Source organism: Myxine glutinosa, chromosome 1 (assembly GCF_964187855.1).
Source record: "Myxine glutinosa chromosome 1, kmMyxGlut1.1, whole genome shotgun sequence".
Classification (NCBI taxonomy): domain Eukaryota; kingdom Metazoa; phylum Chordata; class Myxini; order Myxiniformes; family Myxinidae; genus Myxine; species Myxine glutinosa.
The window spans coordinates 83,628,582-83,652,094 of NC_136261.1; the positions used below are offsets into that span (position 1 = coordinate 83,628,582).

Genomic DNA, 23,513 nt, shown 5'->3' on the forward strand with positions numbered 1-23,513 from the left:
AACACCTCACCACCACATAATTCAAAACACCTCACCACTATGTAATTGAAAGCATCTCACCACCACATAATTCAAAACACCTCGCCATCACATTATTAAAAACACTTCACAACCATGGAAACAAATATTTTAGGAAGTAGTACATTGACAACACAGACACTGCCCAGATATACACTACATGACCAAAAGTATACGGACACCCCTTCTAATTAGTGGATTCAGCTGTTTCAGCCACACCCATTGCTGACAGGTATATATAATCAAGCACACAGCCATGCAATCTCCATAGACAAACATTGGCAGTGGAATGGGCCATACAAAAGAGCTCAGGGACTTTCAATGTGGCACTGTCCTAGGATGCCACCTTTCCAACAGTCAGTTCATCAAATTTCTGCCCTGCTAGAGGTGACCCAGTCAACTGTAAGTGCTGTTATTGTGAAGTGGGAACGTTTAGGAGCAACAACAGCTCACCCGCGAAGTGGTAGGCCACACATGCTCACAGAACGGGACCGCCGGGTGCTGAAGTGCGTAGCGCGTAAAAATCGTTTGTCCTCGGTTGCAACACTCACGGCTCAGTTACACACTGCCGCTGGAAGAAACATTAGCACAACAACTGTTCGCTAGGAGCTTCATGAATTGGGTTTCCATGGCCGAACAGCCGCACACAAGTGTGCGCTTGAGAAACAGCGGAGCTTTGGGAGCGCGGTACGCTCGAAGGAGGAGGAGGGATCTTGCTGCCTCGTGCGGACCGGCTGGCGGCAGCGCAACTTCGCGCCATTGCCCGTTTTCCGGCACAGGGACGCGCGACCTTTGACTGCCCCGAACCGTTGTGGAAACATGAGCTGAGTATCAGCCAACGCACCACAATACGCATTCCTTTTTATTTATAATCCCCTTGTGTTGTAATTGTGTCTGAATGGAGGGTCCCTCATTTAGGAATTTCGTGTTCCTTTTTATTGTCCTGTGTTTATTTTTATTAAACCATTATTTATTGCATTTTAATTGTTGTATCGTTGATTGGCCTGTCTTGCATGTTTATTTGTCTGGGGGATTGGGTAACCCCCCATGCCACGTCTGTCCATGCAAATAAGACCAGGGAACTCCGTTTTCCTCACGTGCTAAAGAGATAACGTGACATAGTTTTGGGTATACGCCTCGGAGTTAAACTCGTTTGGTCATCTGTCGCCCTGTGGTCTTCACTATAGGGTGGACACGACTATATATATATATATATATATATATATATATACATATATATGTGAAGAATCAGCTCTTCGTTTGCAAAGAAGTCCACAAATAGCCTGAAAAATGACGCAGTTTTTTATTAAAGCCAACTTATACGGATCCGGAGGAGACCGACGTCTACAGCAATCTACAGCAAGAACATGCCAAGTCAAGCCTTCCTGCCAACGCATTGATTCTCATTCACTTATATACCAAATACGATTTATCAGGAAAATCTCCGAGAGAACGAAGTGACTGGGAGAGTCCCTCCCACCGTTATCATTCGGGGGAGTCAGCCTTTCCTTTATCATTTGGACCAATTGTTTTTCTGGGCTCCGAGAAAACAGAACTGTAACTCACAAAGAGAAGAGTGTATGCTTAGCCAAACAAACCCATATATTTTATGGGTTTGTGTACATGAGTAATCCAAAGCATGTTTATACAGAGTCAAGCGTTGCTGAGATTAAAACAAAATATATATAGTTAACGATAGGTTCATGTCATTCTACTTGCATTACGCAAAAACAAGCGCATGTGGGCGTGGTTTTATGACCAGCCTTGAAAAAAGCACACGTATACCATTGTCCGGCATGACCTCATTTTAAACCTTTCCTCATCCAAAACTAAAACGAAGCAAAAACCCTTTATTTACTTTATGAAATAGCATTTTTAGACATCATATAAATCATAACACATTAGCACCCAACGTCTATAACTGAACTTTAGGCAATAACAAATCTACTACTTGACATTCCTTCCTCTTGTCTCGTCGAGACAAAGTATCTTAAGAGACAACGTGCCACATCGGGCTTTATTGAAAAATAATTGTGTAATGCGGGTATTGAAAAAATAATTGTGTAATGCGGGTATCTCCCAAGGGCATATCGTGCGCCCAAAGCGCCTCGCCCGTGCATTTGGCGAACGTGTCGTGTGGTGCGTGCTCGGAGCCTGAGGGCTCAAAACATGAAAGTTCATTAACGTTTCGGATCCACAACGAAGACGTCTGGTCCAGATGAGGTTCTGCTCCGCCAGAGGGTGCATCACTTCCCCTGCGGAACTGGCTCCCCCCACCCTTTGCAGACGCAGTCCTTGCAGATCTTCGAAGTTAATCAACGGTCATGCCCATGAGGTCCCTCACGTGTTGCTGTTCTGGGGAATACAAAATGTCGTCAGTATCTTGTGTCTCAATTTCCTGGTCAGGGTACAGAGCGTAAAAATCCGAATCCGAATCACTTGAAGCAAAGAGATCCGCAACATGTGGATCAAAGAGATCCGAAACATTTGGATCAAAGAGATCCGAAACATTTGAAGAAAAGAGAGGGACTTCCTTTATGTCAAAGTCTCCCATGGGCGCCTGGTCGGCTTGCGGGTCTAGGACATCCGCGTCGGGTCCCTCAACCGCCAGACCCAGTGTCGCAATCAGATCCATAGTTGGGTCGGAAGGGGGCGTGCAGCTGTCAGCTTGTAATACATAAGCAGCGTTAGCCAGTACACGCAAGGGGTTTATAGCACAAGTATCACAGTCATCACATACACCGTTACAGGCAGCAGCCAGTTCCCACATGGGATCCACACAAGTATCACAGTTGCCACAAAATTCAATGCAATTTTCTGGAGCGCCGGTCACGTCTGCCTTGTTGAAGGACCCGTTCAGGTCGACGGCCTCTGTGGTCAGAACCATAGTCGTTGTCGGCGGCTTTTTCACTTTCCATCCTGTAAAATACTTTCTCATACAGAGGAGGACTAGAGATTTCATTAGTGCCCCCCAAATTACTACCCCGATTATCACAGCCAGTGCGGTCAATAACCACTTCACTATGGTGCCCGTCCATCCCTGGAACCAGTCAGTGAGCCAGCTAAATGTATAAGAATTTTCGCGCGCGATCCGATCGATCCAATAGTATGTCATGAGCCGTAGCGGTGTCGTTTGCCACCTTTTCTAGGGCCAAAGCCAATTTATCTATCCGGAAACTATCCATGACTGTGCCCGCTCCTGGGAAGAAGAAACCAAACACCTTTTCCCCTAGGCTCCCGTGTAGTTTAGTGGTTCCATCTTCGTTCATGACTGACCTCTTATAACGCCTGTCCAAGGACTTTGGGTCTAGCTCATCCAGTATCTCAACGTCAGGAAGGACTGAACCCAGATAACATGTGCCCCCCCAATTATTTGGTAAATAGGGGTAAGCCTTGTCGCCGCATATAAACATTGTCCCATGGGGTGGGACCAGGTGGGTGGATAAGCACTGGAGTCCCTTTACCACCCCATTAATCCTACTAACCCCCCTAGAGAATGTTATAGCCGTTATGTTGTGGTTGCGTTTATCTTGCAGTACTATTCGTAATGTAATCCCCGAGCTCCCTTGTCCCAGCTTCCCGGGGAGAGTGTAGGCGCATTCTGATTCTCCCATACGCAAGTGGCCGGAACCCTGGAGGCAGACCTTCCCTTTCTGTGGTTTGACCCAGACGGGGGCAGGCCTCTCGGCCACATGGGCAATCATTGGCGGGCGATAATTAAATTGTCGATTGCAACTCTTGCCGTTGTCAACCCCTTCTCTTTCCAGCGTGGTGACTAAACATGGGGAATCGATAGGTTGTGAGCAGAGGTCATTGAGGGACAGAGGTAGCACTATCATGTGTATTCCTGTGGTGCCTGCTTGGGGAAAGCGCATGCACGACCAGCAGTGTGTCCTATTTTGAATTGTTGCCACTTCCCTGGCCACTTTCCAATATGTGTTTTCCCCCCTCTTTGGGGCCTTATCCTGGGGTTGCGGTGTGAGTATGTATTCGATGCATGGTATGTAGTTCCTTTCGCCACCGGCCGCGCCAGGGGTCCAGACGCTGCACCGGACCTGCATGGTCATGTCTTTCCCTAGGCGTGTGCGTGTTTGTAGCTTAAAATCAGGGGTTCCCCATTTGTATCCTGGTTGGGCCAAGGTCTTAATGCTAGCTTGCCCGTCTTCCCGGAACTCTCGTTGCTTTTGTAGTATCATGCCAACGCGTCCAGGCCCTGCCGACAGTGCTAGCCAATTTATGTTCACCCAATTTGTGTGCAGGGCTTTCTGTTCGAAACATGGTAGTGATACTCTTTGTCCCCATGTTACGGTGAGGTGTCGGGTTTCGTTTTCGCATCTATTGGAATCGGAGTTTCCCCTAGCTGCTGTCGCTATCAATAGTATTGTACCTATGATTAGGCCCATCCTTACTGTGTTCTGGGGGTGTGGTGTCTGGTGCTTGTATGGCCAACTTACAGTGCGTGGCGTGGATCCACGAAGTCTTGCCCTCGCAAAAGACTGCCGTTGGTGTAGTCAGCAACACCTGGACTGGTCCCTTCCACCTTGGTTCCAAGGCGTTCTTGCAGGTGAAGTGCTCCACGAACACCTGGTCTTTTTCCTCTGGTGGAACACCTGGTCCACAAGTCTCCTGGGAGCGCCTGGTCTACAGGTCTCCAATTTCCTAATCCACTTTTTTCAAGTGGATCCAATTTTATCCAATATTCAATTTTTTTTAAATTCAATCCCATTTAATCCAGTCCAATTCAAATTAAATTCAATCCTTCTCTCAGCATCCCATTACCTGTTTCCAACATCAATAAAAATAAAATTATAAAATTAATAAAAAATCAATCATCTCAACTCTCAAATCGAATCAAAAAATAAAAATAAACGAAAATTACTTCAGCGAGAGTTTCAACTAGAATTAACACAAACAAACCACCATTAACCTCCATTAACACAAACACAAACCACCATTAACCTCGATTAATACAAACAAACCACCATTAACCTCGATTAATACAAACAAACCACCATTAACCTCCATGAACCTCCCCCTATTATTTATTTATTTTCACGAATAAACAAATAATAGAAATAACCTGGTCTACTTCCAATTTCAATTCTGGTCAGTTCTGGTGTCTGGTCACACACAATGTTTTCCTCACCCACTGTGATTCGCTCAAAATAGATTCTCACTGTTATGTCTGAAATTCGTCTCATGAAAACCCATTCAAGAGTCCGGTGTGACAGACAGCCAAACACATAGACACGCCGAAGACCCCAGGGTACCCATCAAACTAGCTTGTCCCCAGATCAACAACACAGCGAAACATGTGATTTTACTAAAATAATCACTTACTCATAACTAGCTGGATAACTAGCATAACTAGCTCAACACCTGGAACTCATAACTAATACTCATACCACTAATTACTCATAATAACTCATAATTACTTCTGTAATTACTCATGCCAATACTTACTCAAAATAATGTAATATCCCAATCTTCACCCCTTATGCAAATCGAAGCACCCCGGACAACCCACAGCCAATATCAACCACTGTAGCCGTTTTCCCGACTCCAGGCAGCCACACGCAGCCACATACATCTCCATCCACGTCACACAAGACAACAGCCAACGAGTGTGTCCACCACACAGAAACCTTTGGCAATGCAACAACCGAACACCCAGACAACCAACAACAAAACCCAATCCATCTCCATGGCTCATCCAGCAGTTCCAACTTAATCCAGCTTCACATACCGATTTCCCCAAAAACTCGTGAAACTTCACCCCCATTTTGGAAAAACCCTGGACTAAACCCTGACACCCTAAATAACTTCAGACCCATCTCCAATCTACCCTTTCTGTCAAAAGTTTTGGAACGTGCTGTGGCCACTCAACTCAAACATCACCACTCTGCCAATAACCTGTATGAAACATCCCAATCCGGATTCTGCTCCAGCCACAGTACTGAAACTGCTCTCCTCAAAATCACCAGCGACCTTTTCTCTCCTCTGATGCCGGCAACCTCAACATTTTCATCCTCCTCACCTCAACGCCTCCTTTGACATCATCAATCACACCATCCTCCTCACCCTGTTTAGACCAGCTTGTGCCTATTAAACCCAAATCAGTTCACTCCCAAGCCTACAAGGACCACCTACAGCACTGCAAAGATGTCCTCTACTCCACCTACTACCCTCAAATTATCCACTCTGGCTCCGGAATCCCAAAAGCACTCTTCTCTACAATAAACAAACTAAATAAACAAACTTTACAACGTGAACAAAACTCCTCAGCGCCCTGGATACCGCCACCTTGCTCCACACACCTGTTGGTGCACACCTGTGCACTCACACCTGGTGCCACCTGCACCCTCCTTCCTTCCTGGACCATTCATCCAAAGCAAAATTGACAGCATCTACAACAGCTTAATCACCACAATTCACTCCCCCTTAAGGTGTCCCCCAAGGTTCAGTTCTTGGCCCCCTCCTCTTCGTCCTGTACCTATCCCCCCTTGGTCACTTAATCCGTCATGCACCATAGCCAATGCACCATGGTCTCCAATTCCACTGCTTCACCGATGACATCCAGCTTTTTCATCTCCACCAAATCGTGCTCCACCACCACCCACTCTATCCTGACAAACTGCCTAACTGAAATAAAATTCTAGCTTCAGATCAGCTTCCTCGAACTTAACTACGCTAAATCTGAATTAATCTTCATTCCCCCCAACATCGATGGTTTCCCAGTATCCACATCCGGAATCTTGGCATCATCATTGACCAAAACCCTCTCCTTTGAAAAATACACTAAACAGATCATAAAGACCTTAAACCTTAATCATAAAAACTGAAAAATGCTTCGCCATGGAATAGTCCACCACTCATGTAAATAATCATAAGAGTTCTGCGAAACATCTCCATCTTTAAAACTTAGCCAACCAAATTTAAACCACATGTTTTCCCCCCAAAAAACAAGTCACATTCTTTGTATATTGCCAACATTGTTCATCGTTTAAGTATCATCCAGACCTAAATTTTTATAAACCATCAACTTGTAGATGCATTTATTTATATCCCATTAACCCAAGAACTCTCAATTGCTTGGTTATATTTTAGTAATGTCATATATCCATATTTCTTTTCCAAATTGTTCCTGATATACACATTAATCCCATCTGTCTTCGTTTCCAGATGAACTCAAATCAGGAAATCAACACAAATCCTTATTACCTCCAATCAATTCAAAATTAAATCAACAATTCAAAACCAGATCGGATCAGCGATCAGAAATCACTTTTCCAATCAACACATTCCGAGCAACAATTCATTCAAAGACCAAGCTTAAAAACACAACTCTCATCTTACTGTGACAAATAAGCAACCAACCTACTTCACACTAAAACAAATAACTTTTCATCACCCCTTTCTTCTCCACCGCCTCTTACACTTAAACAGATCATAATTACTCACTCATACACTATTGCCCATCACCCAGTTGCCCCAGACCCAAACACAGGTTTGAAATCCCAGTAGGTTGTTCTTCAATCCCAACCATCATGTGATCCCAACATCTCTCCATTTATTTCGTTCCTCATGGGGTTGGTGTTTTATGGCCTTTACCTCTTACCCAATCACACTGCACATTATTCCCCGTCCTTGATGGATAATTTTACATCCAGATGGGCACAGCATCCCATTTTTGGCGACCCAGCCCTAAAACAAGCCCCTGGACTCCTTGCAGGCTGGACCAAAACCCCCGGACCTGCCTCCATGGAACATTTCTTGAGACCCCTGAATCGGGACATCAACGACAATTACAACGACAAACAGGACTCGATATTCTCTGTTCATTAATTACGTACATGATTTTGGTTTTACCCACAATATATGTCCCGATATTCTCTCCAGATTTAGGTTCTATATCCTGTCGTTAAAGCAACACCCTGTAGACTGACTCCGCCTGTCGTTCTTCCAAGGTTAGTGAATTATCTCCGACCTCTTTCCCTTACAAATCTCGAACAAAGGTCAACTAAACTTTAAAAGGTCAAAGGAAATACTTCCTTCAGATGTGGTCAACAGAGCCCAACCATGAACAGAGGTTTGTCAGAGGTTTTGTCTCTGAAAAATAATCTTCATATGCACAGCAAGGAAAACTGCAAATTTGTCTTTTCACATCGTGATATTCATTCATGTTCAGATTGGTGAAATTCTTCAGGAGGAAATTGATGGCAGACACTATGGTGACGATTTCAATTAAAAATAATTACAAAAAGCTGTTGAAAAGAACTAAACGTGGAGAACACGTAAATGCTGAGGTTTTTGCAAATGTCAGCCTCATATTCATATTAACATCACAAAACTCTTCTTTCAAATTCAAATTGACTTCCAAAAACAGGATATTGAGTAATGATTGAAAATGAAACACCACATTATTTCAAAATCAAAACATCATCAAATCAACTTCAACAGAAACCCACAATAAAACCATTATATCGCTGCTCAAGCATCCAAGTTAAACACTTTCTCATCAGTTAAAAACAAATACAATCATCAAAATAATAAATCAGAAATAAGGACGTTCATGTTAAATTTCAAATAAATTTTGATGGGAAAAAAAATTCCGTTACAAAAAACAGAGTATTGAGCAGTAATTTGAAATATCACATTGCGTTGATTGACACGCAAAGTAAAGTGAAAGTATAAACTTAGATTACACCAAATAATGACCCCATGATTATTTTGCTCACCATTTTGGAAAAACACATTTACATCAGATGAAAAATAAATAGAATCATGAAAATATCAATTAAAAACACCTCAAAATACATTCTCTTGTGACTATAATGTATATCTCTTCTTAGAAATATCAAAATTGAACATAACACCAAAGTTTGAAAAACATGTCAGGTGATTTCCACCAACAAAAATAGAGGAATAATATCTTATGTGGTGAGCAATATGTGAAGAATCAGCTCTTCGTTTGCAAAAGAAGTCCACAATAGCCTGGAATGGCGCAGCTTTATTAATAACCAACTTATACGGATCCGGAGGAGACCGACGTCTACAGCAATCTACAGCAAGAACATGCCAAGTCAAGCCTTCCTGCCAACGCATTGATTCTCATTCACTTATATACCAAATACGATTTATCAGGAAAATCTCCGAGAGAACGAAGTGACTGGGAGAGTCCCTCCCACCGTTATCATTCGGGGGAGTCAGCCTTTCCTTTATCATTTGGACCAATTGTTTTTCTGGGCTCCGAGAAAACAGAACTGTAACTCACAAAGAGAAGAGTGTATGCTTAGCCAAACAAACCCATATATTTTATGGGTTTGTGTACATGAGTAATCCAAAGCATGTTTATACAGAGTCAAGCGTTGCTGAGATTAAAACAAAATATATATAGTTAACGATAGGTTCATGTCATTCTACTTGCATTACGCAAAAACAAGCGCATGTGGGCGTGGTTTTATGACCAGCCTTGAAAAAAGCACACGTATACCATTGTCCGGCATGACCTCATTTTAAACCTTTCCTCATCCAAAACTAAAACGAAGCAAAAACCCTTTATTTACTTTATGAAATAGCATTTTTAGACATCATATAAATCATAACACATTAGCACCCAACGTCTATAACTGAACTTTAGGCAATAACAAATCTACTACTTGACATTTATATATATATATATATATATATATAGTATATATATATATATATATATATATATATATATATATATATATATATATATATATATATATATACATCTATCATAATAAAAGGCAGTGTCTGTCCGTCCGTCCACTCCATAACCCCAAAACCATGAAACGTAGCGTCCCTAAATTTTGCATGATACACTTGAACCTCCAACAGATTGCAATGATGAAAACTGGGTGTTTTAGTCTGTTATGACACCCTTTTTGAAGATGATTAACGAGGTGCTCATAAGAAAAAAAACGCGAAAAAGTCTTACCAATATGATGGCCCGCCGGCTTGGTTAGTCCACTGCCACTTGCTGGGTTCTTAAGCCGCCATTCTGTTTCGGCTTATTCAAACATGCCTTGCCTTGGAGACACGGTTGATTATCATTACATAATTGAAGCATGTCATCAAAATCTGGATTCGGATATAAGGATTGGATCCTGTAGACTAAATAAATGTCCAGGTCTGGAGTGAAATCTGACAAAATTTACCATATCTAGCGATTTTATAATGAAGTGTGCATATTCATTTATTTAAGTGAGCCTGTGATTCTCCTCCTGTGGTTAGTTTTTTAGTTATTTAATTTAATAATAATTTTAACTTAATTCATACTTCCATGACATAGGGTGTCATTCCACTCACTGTCCCTGCGATCTGTTTTTAAAATATCCTCGAAATTATGGACCCAGATTGCATATTTTTCGAATATAATAAACCACCTCCAACATGCAAGTCATGGCGTTATAGTAGACGGAGCTCCCTTTTTGTTTTTATTCAAGCTGATTTTGCAAACTATGGCGTTACTGTAGACAGCGCTCACATTTTTGTGCGATACACTTTCATTGTAGCCGGCGAAGCCGGTGTTGTGAATAAACGCGTACGTATTATGTTGAAAACCAGATTATGCTGGATCCCTTGGCTAGAGAATTCCGAAGCTGTGACGCACCAAATCGCTCAATGGAGGCCGCCATCTTGCGGATGCGGAAGTATGCATAACAAATTGAAAAAGGTTCAATAGGAGTTTGTTTCACCCGTCTTTGTTTGATTCAAATCTTATGCACCTCTAATTTGTAATTAAAATACTTTAAGACCAATCTCGTTATCTTCCACAAAAATCGTCACCAAACACCGGAACCAATGAGATTCGAGCATTTGAAAAAATATTTCAAAAATCAAATCACTCAATGGAGGCTGCCATCTTCCGGATGCGGAAGTATGCATAACAAAATTGCGAAAAAGTTCAATAGGAGTTTGTTTCACCCGTCTTTGTGTGATGCACAATCTTATGCACCTCTGATTTGTAATTAAAATACTTTAAGACCAACCTCGTTATCTTCAACGAAAATCGTCACCAAACACCCGAACCAATGAGATTCGAGCATTTGAAAAAATATTTCATAAAAGCTTATTACGCGTTTCGGAGGCTGAAAACGATGTCAAATATTCTAAAATTGACGAAGAATTATTTTTTAGAAATTTCGTGGCCGTAGGGGATAGTTTTTCACGGCCGGAAATATCCGAAGTTGAGACGGAATTCACCGAATTAATCAAGAAGTAAATTTTATCAATTTTAATCTCATCCAGAATGCAAATGGTGTCATTTAAGTCTGAATTTGCGAAATTTTGTGAGTTGACCAATCAGCGATCAGCTTAGGTCAGCCAATCAGCGCCATCGACACGGTTTTGATTAACGACAGTCACACATTGCCGTTGAAACGGCGCTATCGTCTGATCTGTCGGCACTGATCTTACTGCAAGCTAACTTCTTCTGGTGGAGGAAGCCGCAGTGCCCGGAGAGAACCAGTCCTGACAACGACTGAAGTTAGAAGACTACACACATACTGTGAAAACGTATATTAAGCCCAGTTAAAATTTCTTAAAATAGGCCCTAAGCTAGCACATCGTATAGTTACTTCCTTAAGCTTCTTGTGACATTTATTGTATGTAGGTATTGGGGAGGACTGTCTGCTCTTCTCTTTTACCAAGTCTTACCAGGTACGGTACCTCCTACACCTACCTACTACCAACTACCTAACCTACTGATGCCATAGTGATGGGTAAAATAGTGGCAAGAGGCTTTGGCTTCGCCGGCTCATTGCGGCTTTGCAGTCAGGTACTAGGATTAATAGATAGTCATAATAATGTACCTACAAAAATATACTTATTTTTAAAACTACAAATCAAACGTCGTGTTTGGAACTCAAATCAAACGTCCGCCATTGCGAACTGTATCATTGCAAATGTAAAGTCGACATTTTATTTGTCTGCTCATTTTGTCTGTGGTTTCCACATTTCGCTGATTTGCTGCTTGATTTTCTTCACATTTAAAGAAGACTATTTAAAGGTAAATCTTTGTGTTGCCGTTTTTGTGTGCTTCATCTGTGCTGTCCACAAATTAATTGACTCAAAATGCAAATTCTTAAAATTTCAGGTCAATCGCAGGAAAATTGATGATTCTAGGTGACGCTGACCTTTGACCTTTTAACAAAAATATTAATTTGCCTTCTTGATATTCTCATCATAAAGTTTTGGTGAAAATTCGATGACAAAACTCAAATGGTAAAAAGGCTACAGCGCGCGCACACACACACACACACACACACACACACACACACACACACACACACACACACACACACACACACACACACACACACACACACACACACACACTTCAAAGACATGGGAAGTTACGAGGGGCGTTCCTACCCACTCCTCTCCTCCCTCCTACTCCTCCCCAACATCATGAACTCCCGCACCCTCACCAGCTTAAACTCCTCGGTTAATGATGTCAAGGGAAACTGGAGTTTTCCACCCTGACCATAAAAGGCAATGTTCGTCAAACAGCGTGGCACTCCCAACCACCTCCTCACAAACCCGCTCACCACAACCTCCATCCTCTCTGCATGCCCAATTGCAATATCATACATCATCAATGGCCACAATACTCGTGGCATCAATCCAAAATTCAAACAGCATACCTTCAACTTACCTGGCAAACCACATCCATCAATCCTCTTCAAACCTCTCAATAGCTTGCACCTCACCTCCTCATGATCAGTATATATGTTTGTACTGCATCTATATATATATCTGTGCAGCGTCTGTCCTGTGTTGTCACTGAACTACATTCTCAAACTTTTGTGAAATCGTAGCAAACTTCTGGTATGTACATATCTCTCCCGTCGGTATGTCCTAAGGGTATTTCTTTTTTGAAAATTTTTTCAATTTTTTTTTTGGGGGGGGGATGTTTTTGGAAAGATTTTTTTTACAACTTCAATTGTTTATAAAAAGTAATATCACGTATATTACAAATACATTTGTGCAAAATAATTGTTTGAATTATGATTGGTTTAAACCATGACAAAACGGCAACTCGGGTACAGTCATTATCCTCACCTAAAATAAGCCCGTTCCTCAGTAACCACGCTTGGTGAGGCGAGCGCAGCGAGCCGAGCCAAGCTAGTGTATATATATATATATATATATATATATATATATATATATATATATATATATATATATGCGTATATATACATGTTAGAGTGGTCCAAAAATTTGAAGATTGGATTTTCATCTCTCCACAAGATTGCCCCTATTCCTATTGAAGAACGTAGTTTGTGGTGGACATTTGAGCTTGAATGGACAATATTTAGAGGTTGCTCAAAATGTTGACAAATTTTAATGAATAATAAGATACAGAATTTTTACCATCATACATCAATTCATAGATAATTATCTATTTTCAATTACTCAAATTATTTGTTATTGTTGGCTTGCACTTGTCTTCAATGGTATGACCAAGAGATTGTGCAAAAGCACTGGCCACAAACATATCACGCCGATCTGAGAGATTTACTCTGTCCAGAGTTGCCACTATTGCTGGAGTGATCACCTTGATGGGAGCCTTTTTCGCCTGTTTGGCAGAAGATGGACTTTGGAGTTTGAATTCATTGTCCCCTGAATCGGAGCTTTCAATCTCAGACATCATCATCATCAGCCACAGCCGATGTTGATGGACAGATTGCATTGCTGTTGGAGTCTCAGCAGCATGTTTCTTCTTTCTTTTATCTTCATTCTCAAGCCTGATACGCTTTCTGTTCTCCTTCACTGCCAGAGTGTTGTCCACAGATCCAATACGTGAACTTGAGGGATCCTCACGCTGCATGATAAGGAATGCTTTGTCTTCTTCATTCGTCATTTTCTCAAGCGCATCATTTGGTGAGATATCGAAGAGGGATTGAAGATCATCTTTGAACATCTGCTCCTTCACTCTATAGTTTTCGAATGTCTTGGTTCTATTTTTCTTTACCAGTTTGTAGGCATCATACAACTTCAAAAGTTGGCGCTCACAGGAATCTACTCTCTGAACTGGAATTCGTGTTTTCTCCCAGTATGCACACACAGCTTGTACACTAAGTTTGGCACTTTCACGAACTGTATGGTGTTCTTGTATGTGATGGTACACCATTTTCTGCAATGTGTGTCCTTTGGTTAGTAGTCCTCCACATATTATTTCCTTTTCAGACTTGCCCGGCAACCAAACTGTGGAAGAGCTGCGAGTTTCTGCCATCTGAAAAAAACAGGATAAATTAAAAATGTTATTTTTTGAGCAACCTCTAAATAAGTTCCAATTGACCTCATATTTGGTTCATATGATCTTTATAAACATATGAACAAGGGCAGCCTTGTGGAGCATGGATTTTTAATAGTATTAAATATTACATATATCTGTGGACCACCCTAATACACACACATATATACATATATACATAGCAGTTGTGGGGACACCTTCCATCACCTTACTCTACTAGGTTATTGGACTGTATGTTACCTGCAGCAAGAAGAAAGTAAGTGATTGTTTTTATGGTGTTACCATTATATCAGTTTGACCATAGATGACTTGCAAAGCTTGTAATCAAATCGCACCTCTCGTTCCCTTTGTGTCTTTATTAAGCAGGCGTGTCACGTGGTGTGGGTTTTATTCGCTTTGACAAACGGATCGAAGCGGAAGAAGCCATTAAAGGTCTCAATGGGCAAAAACCGCCGGGTGCTGCCGAGCCTGTGACGGTGAAATTTGCTAACAATCCAAGCCAGAAGACGAGCCAAGCTTTACTGGCACAGCTCTACCAATCTCCCATCCGGCGCTACCCCGGTCCACTGCATCACCAGGCACAGAGGTTTCGGTGTGTATGTGTGCAATGCCCGACATGTCAGAGTTCATGTTATCTCATTTCATGTATATTATGTCATTCACTATTCTGTTTTTTGCTTTCATTAAATTTTGTGAATTAGCCCCTGCAACCTCCCATAACCCATCACTCCCTGCTACTCTCGCAGGTCATTACTAACTTTTCTGGAGCAATCACGAATGAATATAATTTATTTAATTGTCCCTAAACTGATTCCTCTGATGAAAAATTCACATTCATCATGCATGCCTTAACATGTTTGATATTCTAAACACTTTCTGATGTAACATGATGATTTATGAGATTTTGGTAACTCATTTTGGATGTGTTTTGTCATGTATCTGATTAGCTTCGTGTGCAAAGTCTGATTGTATACCGGATTGTATGTCGTAGCTACATGAGCGTTAAAAAAAAATCCCCCTCCTCCCCATATTCGAAGGAATAATCTTGTGCCAGGTTAGTGAATGGTACCTTCACAGTCTGCTCAGATTTAACATTTGGACCAACGACTCATTGCTCTCACAACGAAACTTTTTGAGGAGTAGCACAAGCCCGCTGCAGTACAGCGTCATCAAAGTATGGGCCGTTTTATAAAATACAAATGACGTCACTGGTGAAGATCCCTGAGAAATAGCCCCATCAGGTTAATCCCAGCCTGTTCAAGATGGCATTGTAATCGTTAATCTTTTTGAGGACTTCAAAGTGTTCATAATATAATTTGGCTTTTTACGGCACATCCAAATTTCATTATATGACCAGATCTCCATAAAGTAGTTCAGAGATTATTCGAAAGTAAGGACAAATCGACATTACACAAAAGGAAATAACATAACAGCTGCGATTCTGTTCTTAGGATATGCAGCACCTGGTTTCTGGTTGTGTTATTGATTCAGTACCACTGTAGGTTTGAGTACCCCTGTAAACATACCGTGGGATCTTTAGTGTTCACTAACTATTGAATGCAAACAGATGAGACACGCAGCCTGAGTTGCATTCGAGGGATGACAAACTTTACATTGTGACGTCCATCCAAATACCGATCTGACGGTTTATAGCATAACCCTAACAACCCTAACCCTAACCCTAACCCTAACCCGATCTGACGGTTTATAGCATAACCCTAACCCTAACCCGATCTGACGGTTTATAGCATAACCCTAACAACCCTAACCCTAACAACCCTAACCCTAATCCTAACCCTAACCCTAACAACCCTAACCCTAAACCTAAACCTAACAATCCTAACCCTAACAATCCTAACCCTAACCCTAACCCTAACCCGATCTGACGGTTTATAGCATAACCCTAACAATCCTAACCCTAACAACCCTAACCCTAACAACCCTAACCCCAACCCTAACAACCCTAACCCTAACCCTAACAACCCTAACCCTAACCCTAACAACCCTAACCCTAACCCTAACAACCCTAACCCTAACAACCCTAACCATAACGCTAACAACCCTAACAACTAGACAGCTAAAAGGGCGGCATGCACTACTCATCCTAGATATAAGATTGTAAAATCTGCTCTTTCTCATCACACTCACCAGATGGCAAGCACTCAAACCTCTCTGCTATACACAGGCCGCCTGTCCAATTGTTTCACTCTCCGTGAATATCAAACAGGGATTTTACATCACAACCACATTAACTGGAACAATGGCCGCATCGCTGATTGGCGTTCTAGGCCCATCTGACAATGGCAGATGTCTAATTGACCTACTACCCCATTTAGATCGATTCTTTTCATTGTGTATGATTTTCCTTCTCTCACACACGGTTCGCTATTGACAATTTCAATTTTATCAAACGTGCTTCACGCACGGAAACGGCAAAGCTTAATTGTGAGCACGTTCCATTCTACACAGTAATTGGTATTGCCTCTACCAAGCGACACAAAGTATACATCATACCTGCCAGGTAAAAATTAGGTGATTGCTCTATTATGTACCTGTTGCACTTTGTGGCTCCTCCTTCGCAGGAATGCAATCAAATCAACTGCAACATGTCTTTCCAGTGCAAGCTCTCATGATAGGTCCGGCTTGTCAAAAGCCAATACGTCAAAAGCCAATACGCCAACAAAAGCCAAAAGCCAAAGCCAGTTACGTTGAATAGGCATGCGGCCAAATCAAGATCACGTGATCATCATAAACGAATGAGAATGTCATTAAACATCTCATACAAAATGAGCTCCTTTCTTTGCGGCATACTCTTTCTTCCTCCATCTCCCTCCTCTCTTTCTATCAAATGAGTAGTCTCTCGAGAAATTGCAATTTTTCGCTTCTGCACGACAGCACAACATCAACATGTATGTATATGGTTGACGGTGAAATTTGCACCACTTATATCATGTTCAGGACAAGGACGTTAAGAGACGTGAAGTACAAGGACATTTGTAGGCAATGAACAGATCAAGACATCTTGTCCAGTAGGACATCAATGTCATTATCACCCCTCAGAAAGTTTGGAAAGTCATCCAAGGGCTGGGCATTTCAAAATCTACTGGACCATATCATATCCCTGCAATTGGCTTGAAGATGTGTTTGCCAGATGTACATTCTGTGCCAATCAAAGTCGGATTTCTCAACCTTGCTGGAATGTTGCTTCAGTTGTATCTGCATTTAAAGGCTCTGGGGGGAAATCTGATCCATCCGACTGTAGGCCCATCAGCCTTCTTTCCACTGCGAGCAAAGCATTTGAATGCCTCATCAATCAGCAGATTACTTTTCTGGAAGACAGCAATCTCCTAATGTACGCTCAGTATGGATTCTGTCATTTCGGGCTACTGGTGATGTTTTTTCCCTCGTAACTGAACACGTGAACCAGATCCTAGACAGGCGTGGCGAGGCCAGACTTACAGCCCTTGACATCACCAAAGCTTTTGATAAAGTTTGGCCGAAGTGTCATTCACAAGCTAAAGGTGTATGGCATCTCTGGGCCTTTGCTTGCAAGAACCGCAGACCTTCTCTTCTCACAGATCGCCAAATTTTTGTGTGGCATGAAAGTCAATCCACTGCAGCCCATAACATTAATGCGGGTAACATTAATGTTATTAATGGCAATACCATAACATGGAATTCACCCAGGGCTCTGTGTTGGAGCCTTCTTTGTTTCATGCTCTACATAAATGACCTTCCCAACAACATTTTATTTCAGCTAGCAATTTATGCTAATGACTCAACAATATACGCCACTTATCCTGGCTCCCTGCCTCCATCACTCTACCTTCAAGCCAGTGTTAATCTCAATTGGGACCTTGAGAATGTCAGTAACTGCAGAAAATACAGAATCATCACCATCTGCCAAAAGATGACCCACATGCTATCCGTGTCCAGGTCAAGATCTCCCTCCTTTCATAACCTGGTAATGGACCAAACCCCATTATAAGAACTTGATGGAATCTGTCTTCTTGGTCTGGACATCACTTCTTGCCTTGGTCGGGATAAGTAGATTTCTGGCACCAAAAGAGCTTTCCAGCGACTTGGCTGCTTGTATCGGGCTTGCTGATAATTCCCTCCCGAGGCCTCGTTCCACCAGTACAAGACCTGCTTAATCTGGTAGGCCATGATCTGGCATCATCTCTGGAACCTCTCTCGGTCCGACAGTCTGTGGCCGCTCTGTGCCTCTTCTACGGGTACCAGAATGGAAAATGCTCAAAAGGCCTTTCACGACTGGTCCCTCCTTTACATACCTCCACACACTCCTCTGCACACCCTATACTGTCTGTATTTCTAAGGTAAACAGAGTACGATGTTCCTCCAGGTTTTTCCCTCCACCCCCATAAAAAACACAGCATATGGGATTTGAACCTGCACGCTTCTCAAGATAATGAAAAATGTGCTCAGAGAGTAAGTCTCTCGACTCGGTCTCTTGTTTATCCACGCATTTCTCAGTGTAATCTTATTAATTTCTTGTTTATAAAACGTATGTTTTCACTATTGACGAAAGTGCAAACAGCATAAAATTAAATGAGCAATAAAGCAAAAAACACGAATATAGAGATTGAAAAAAATGGTTGTAGTTGGAAAGATCCAGATTCTAAAATGAAGGAATCATTCACCAACTCTTATAAATTTGCCCAGTTTCAGGGCTCAGATCGAGCATTTGGACCACCGAGTGGTCTTCTTCCGGCATTGTGCAGGCATATCCTATGCCTGCATTTTAGACCCTCCCGAGGAGCGGTAGCAAAAGGCGATTGCAAAAAGGAGTTGGTGAAGCCAAACGTTGTCTCCATTGCTCGGTCAAGCAAACAGCATATTGCGGTCAGTCCTCCCCCCCCCCCGCTCCCCCTCACCCCCTCTGCCTTGGGAGGTCACATAACAACAAGCATGCAATGCTTGCACAATCTAAGGCATACACACACACAACACAGGCTCGGTGGTATAAAGGTTAGAGCATCCACTCTGAGTCTGGGAGGTCGGGGGTTCAAACGCTGGCCGAGTCAATTACCACAGACTTAAAGATTGGTACTGGCACATGCTGTTTCCTTGATTGATACAACAACATTGAAAATGTTAGCGCTCAGCCACAGCACGCTGGGAGGGCAATAGCAAACCACCCAGTATAACTAACACTTGCCAATAAACGCTCTCGAAAGAGTATAGTGCATTATATGTATATATATATACATACGCTACCGGTCAAAGGTTTTAGAACACCTCAATTTTTCCAGTTTTTATTGAAATTTACGCAGTTTAATGTTCAGGCACAGCTTACCACTGGTCGAAGTAAGTAAGCAAGTCTCAGTTTCAACTGTGACGAGGAGACTTCGAGCTGCAGGTTTGACAGGTCGAGTTGCAGTAAGAAAGCCATTGCTAAGATGGCAAAATAAGAAAAAGAGGCTTGCCTGGGCCATGAAGCACCGCCAGTGGACTACTGAAGACTGGAAGAAGGTTTTATGGACCAATGAATTAAAAATTTGAAATCTTTGGTTCATCACGCAGGGTTTTTGTACGCCGTCAGGTAGGCGAAAGGATGGTTCCTCAGTGTGTGACACCAACTGTCAAACATGGAGGAGGAAGCGTGATGGTCAGGGGCGATTGCTGGATCCAGAGTCGGCGACTTACACAGAGTGACTTACACCCTGAACCAAAAGAGCTACCACAGCATTTTGCAGCGCCATGCAATACCCTCTGGTATACGCCGAGTTGGCCAGGGGTTCATCCTACAGCAAGATAATGACCCTAAACACACCTCCAGGCTATGTCAAATCTACATTCGAGGAAAAGAACAAGACGGTAGGCTTCAAATCATGGAATGGCCAGCACAGTCTCCGGACTTAAACCCCATCGAGCTAGTTTGGGATGAACTGGACAGAAGGGTGAAAGCAAAGCAACCTACAAGTGCAACACATTTGTGGGAACTTCTGCAAGTGTTGGGAAGAATTTCCCGAACAATATTTGAGTTCCATTGTAGAAAGAATGCCACGAGTGTGTTCGGCGGTTATATCTGCAAAAGGTGGCTACTTTGCTGAGTCAAAAATGTAAATTAAATTTTGTTAAACAAAATGATTCTATGATTTCTTTTTTATCTCCAATTATTTATTTGTTCTATGCTTAATTTCAGAGTACATTGAGACATTAAACTGCGTAAATTTCAATAAAAACTGGAAAAACTGAAGTGTTCTTAAACTTTTGACCGGTAGTGTGTGTATGTATATATATATATATATATATATATATATCTATATATATATATATATATATATATATATATATATATATATATATATATATATATATATATATATATTCAAAACACATTCAAAACAGTTCAAAACACATCTGGTCACAAGTGTGCCGCACTGACCGGGTCCTCAGTCGAGGTCCTCAGCATCATCCCGTTTCAGCCCTTCAACCTCGATATGGTCAGCAAAGGGGGGCCAGCAGGGGCACATACACATCCACATGCAGCAACTACACCTGGATGCGTACATATGCCCACCCCCAGCCAGTGCGAACGCAGACAACACCTCCACATCCAGAATCCACAACACCAAACAAACATGGTGGAACACTCAAACACCCACCTTTATACCCTTCACCACTCACCAACAAAACACACCAGATCATTCATACACACACATCCACACACTTACACACACAACACCAACCAACCACCTACCCTTACAACATACACCACTCAACATACAAAAACACACACTCATGGAAAAATTCATTCATGCAAAAACACACACCCTCACCCACTCACTCATTCACATACACAAAATAAGAAATAATAATAGTAACAAAAAAAACAAACAAAAAAAAACACACAACCAACCTACACCATTCGACGTGCCTCCATAAACTTCCTCCATATCCAAAATGAGCCTTTCAAGGCAACCTGGGCCACCTTGTCACACATCCTCCTTCTTTTTGTCCCACACCCTCCAAGCCGAGCAAGAAATGCAGAAAAGGAACTGCCAATATACCCTCTACACCCCACCTCAAATGGCTGACACGAAACTCGCCAACCCTTCTCCCGGCACTCTGCCTCCAGCTCACTGTACTTTCCTCTCTTCCTCTCGTGCACCTCCTCCATGTTCTCTTCCCAAGGTACAGACAATTCCCCTAAGATGACCTGTCTTGTTGCACCTGACCAAATGACAATGTCAGGCCGCAACCTTGTCACACAGATCTCCTCTGGGAATACCAATTGTGGCTTTAGGTCTGCCACCACCTGCCAATCACAAGCATCTGACAGCCCTCTTGCTTTCCACCTCCTCCTCTTTCCACCTCTTACCACTTGGCCCTCTTTGACAAACCACACCTCTCACCCATCAGTCTCCTTCTCCACTCTTCTCTCTCTCTCGACCTCAGCACCTCTTGTTGCACCATCTGCACCACCACCGCCAGCACCTGATCATGTCGCCACCTGTATTATCCTGCTGCTAATGCTACTGAACATGCACTCAATGCATGCTGCACCGTTCCCACACCTCCACACAAATAACATCTATCCTCCTGCAACAACCCCCACAATCTCAAGTTTACTGGTGACGGAAGCACATCATCCGGTGCCCGCAACAGGAAATTCAACAATATTGGCTCCATCCTCCAAATCTCTTGATATAATATATATATATATATATATATATATATATATATATATATATATATATATATATATATATATATATATATATATATATATATATATATATATATATATCGATTTAAAAAAAGGAAATAGTGCAAAGAGGACATTCAGTGTGAAGATAAACAATATTGCTTACATCAACAAGTTTACTTGTGCAGATGTTCAAAATTGTCACTGTGAGCATCCAAGCACTGATAGCAATGACATGCAACAGAGTGACAAGCTATAGTAACAGCTGACTGATAACATGCAATCATTCTATCACATGCAAATGCCATCTGTTAGGTATCAGTAACACTCAACATCATCTCTATCTCTGCTATCTAGTAAATTTTTCTGAAATATTAAAGTCTATAAATATTATTGAGACTCTCTTTTAATAAAGTACATTGTTATATAGAAATATGTATATATATATATATATATATATATATATATATATATATATATATATATATATATGTATATATATATATATATATATATATATATACTGTATATACTATATATATATATTATTGAGACTCTCTCTATATATACAGGGTGTTTCAAAAAGAGTGATACAACTTTAAACGTTTCTTTAAAAAGACACAGAAAACTCAGGAACGTGAACCAAACATTTCCTGAAAGCTTATGACATGGTATTTTATATCACTGATCGCTATTGCAGTAAGTCACTGCTGGAGTTAGTGAGAGGCCAATGTCTTAAATTGGCATTTACGCAAAACCTTGTGATTGACGTTCTCGATGTGTGCCACACTGGATGTTCAGACAGGCATTGATCCTGACTCCAAAGTTCTGTCCAACTTTCCTGTAGGTTTCATGTGGCACAGCCTGGAGGAAGTCTGACATCTCCTGCTTCAGATCATCCAGTGTGGCAGGGCGGTTGGCGTAGACAGAGCTCTTGGCAACCCCCAAACCAGAAGTCCAGAGGGTTCAAGTCTGGGCTATTGGGTGCCCAGTTATGAGCGGTACCCAGGGCAACGAGGCGGTTTCTGAAGAGCTGCTGCAGGAAAGTGATGATGTCACCAGCTGTATGTGGGGGTGCACCATCCTGCATAAACCAGGTCATGCTGAGCTGGTTTGGGGTGACGTTTTGGGCGAGATCATTATGGAACTTCTGGAGCACGGCCTGGTAGCGTTCACCGTTGATCGTCACCGTCCTGCTGTTGGCATTCTCAAACCAGTAAGGCCATAGCATTCCCCATCTGGCATTGAAGGCGCAGAAGCATGTGACCTTAGGCCCTTTCAGGTACCTCTCAGTGATCTCCTCAGGTGGTTCTGTCCCCCAGAAAATGTTGTGGTTGTTGATTTAGTCTCATACCACAGAGCCACCACTTTTGACTTCTGCTCCACTGCCAATGGCATAGTTGAGCTACGGATCCAGAAACCCAGGGAACAAATACCACGATAACACCACCAAACCCTGAAAAGGAAAACGGTATAGGTCAAAAATAAAGAAATGGCAGGAAGTCAAAGTTGTATCAATCTTTTTGAAACACC

General features: G+C 42.0%; 1 protein-coding gene across 1 annotated transcript in view; it reads left to right on the forward strand.

Annotated features, from left to right (window-relative positions):
* LOC137425618 (ELAV-like protein 2) overlaps positions 1-23,513 on the forward strand; it is a 246,522-nt gene that overhangs the window by 209,143 nt on the left and 13,866 nt on the right. Inside the window, exon 5 of the mRNA XM_068114226.1 lies at positions 14,675-14,900. Coding sequence (XP_067970327.1) covers positions 14,675-14,900 — 226 coding nt within the window. The remainder of the gene's footprint in view (positions 1-14,674; positions 14,901-23,513) is intronic.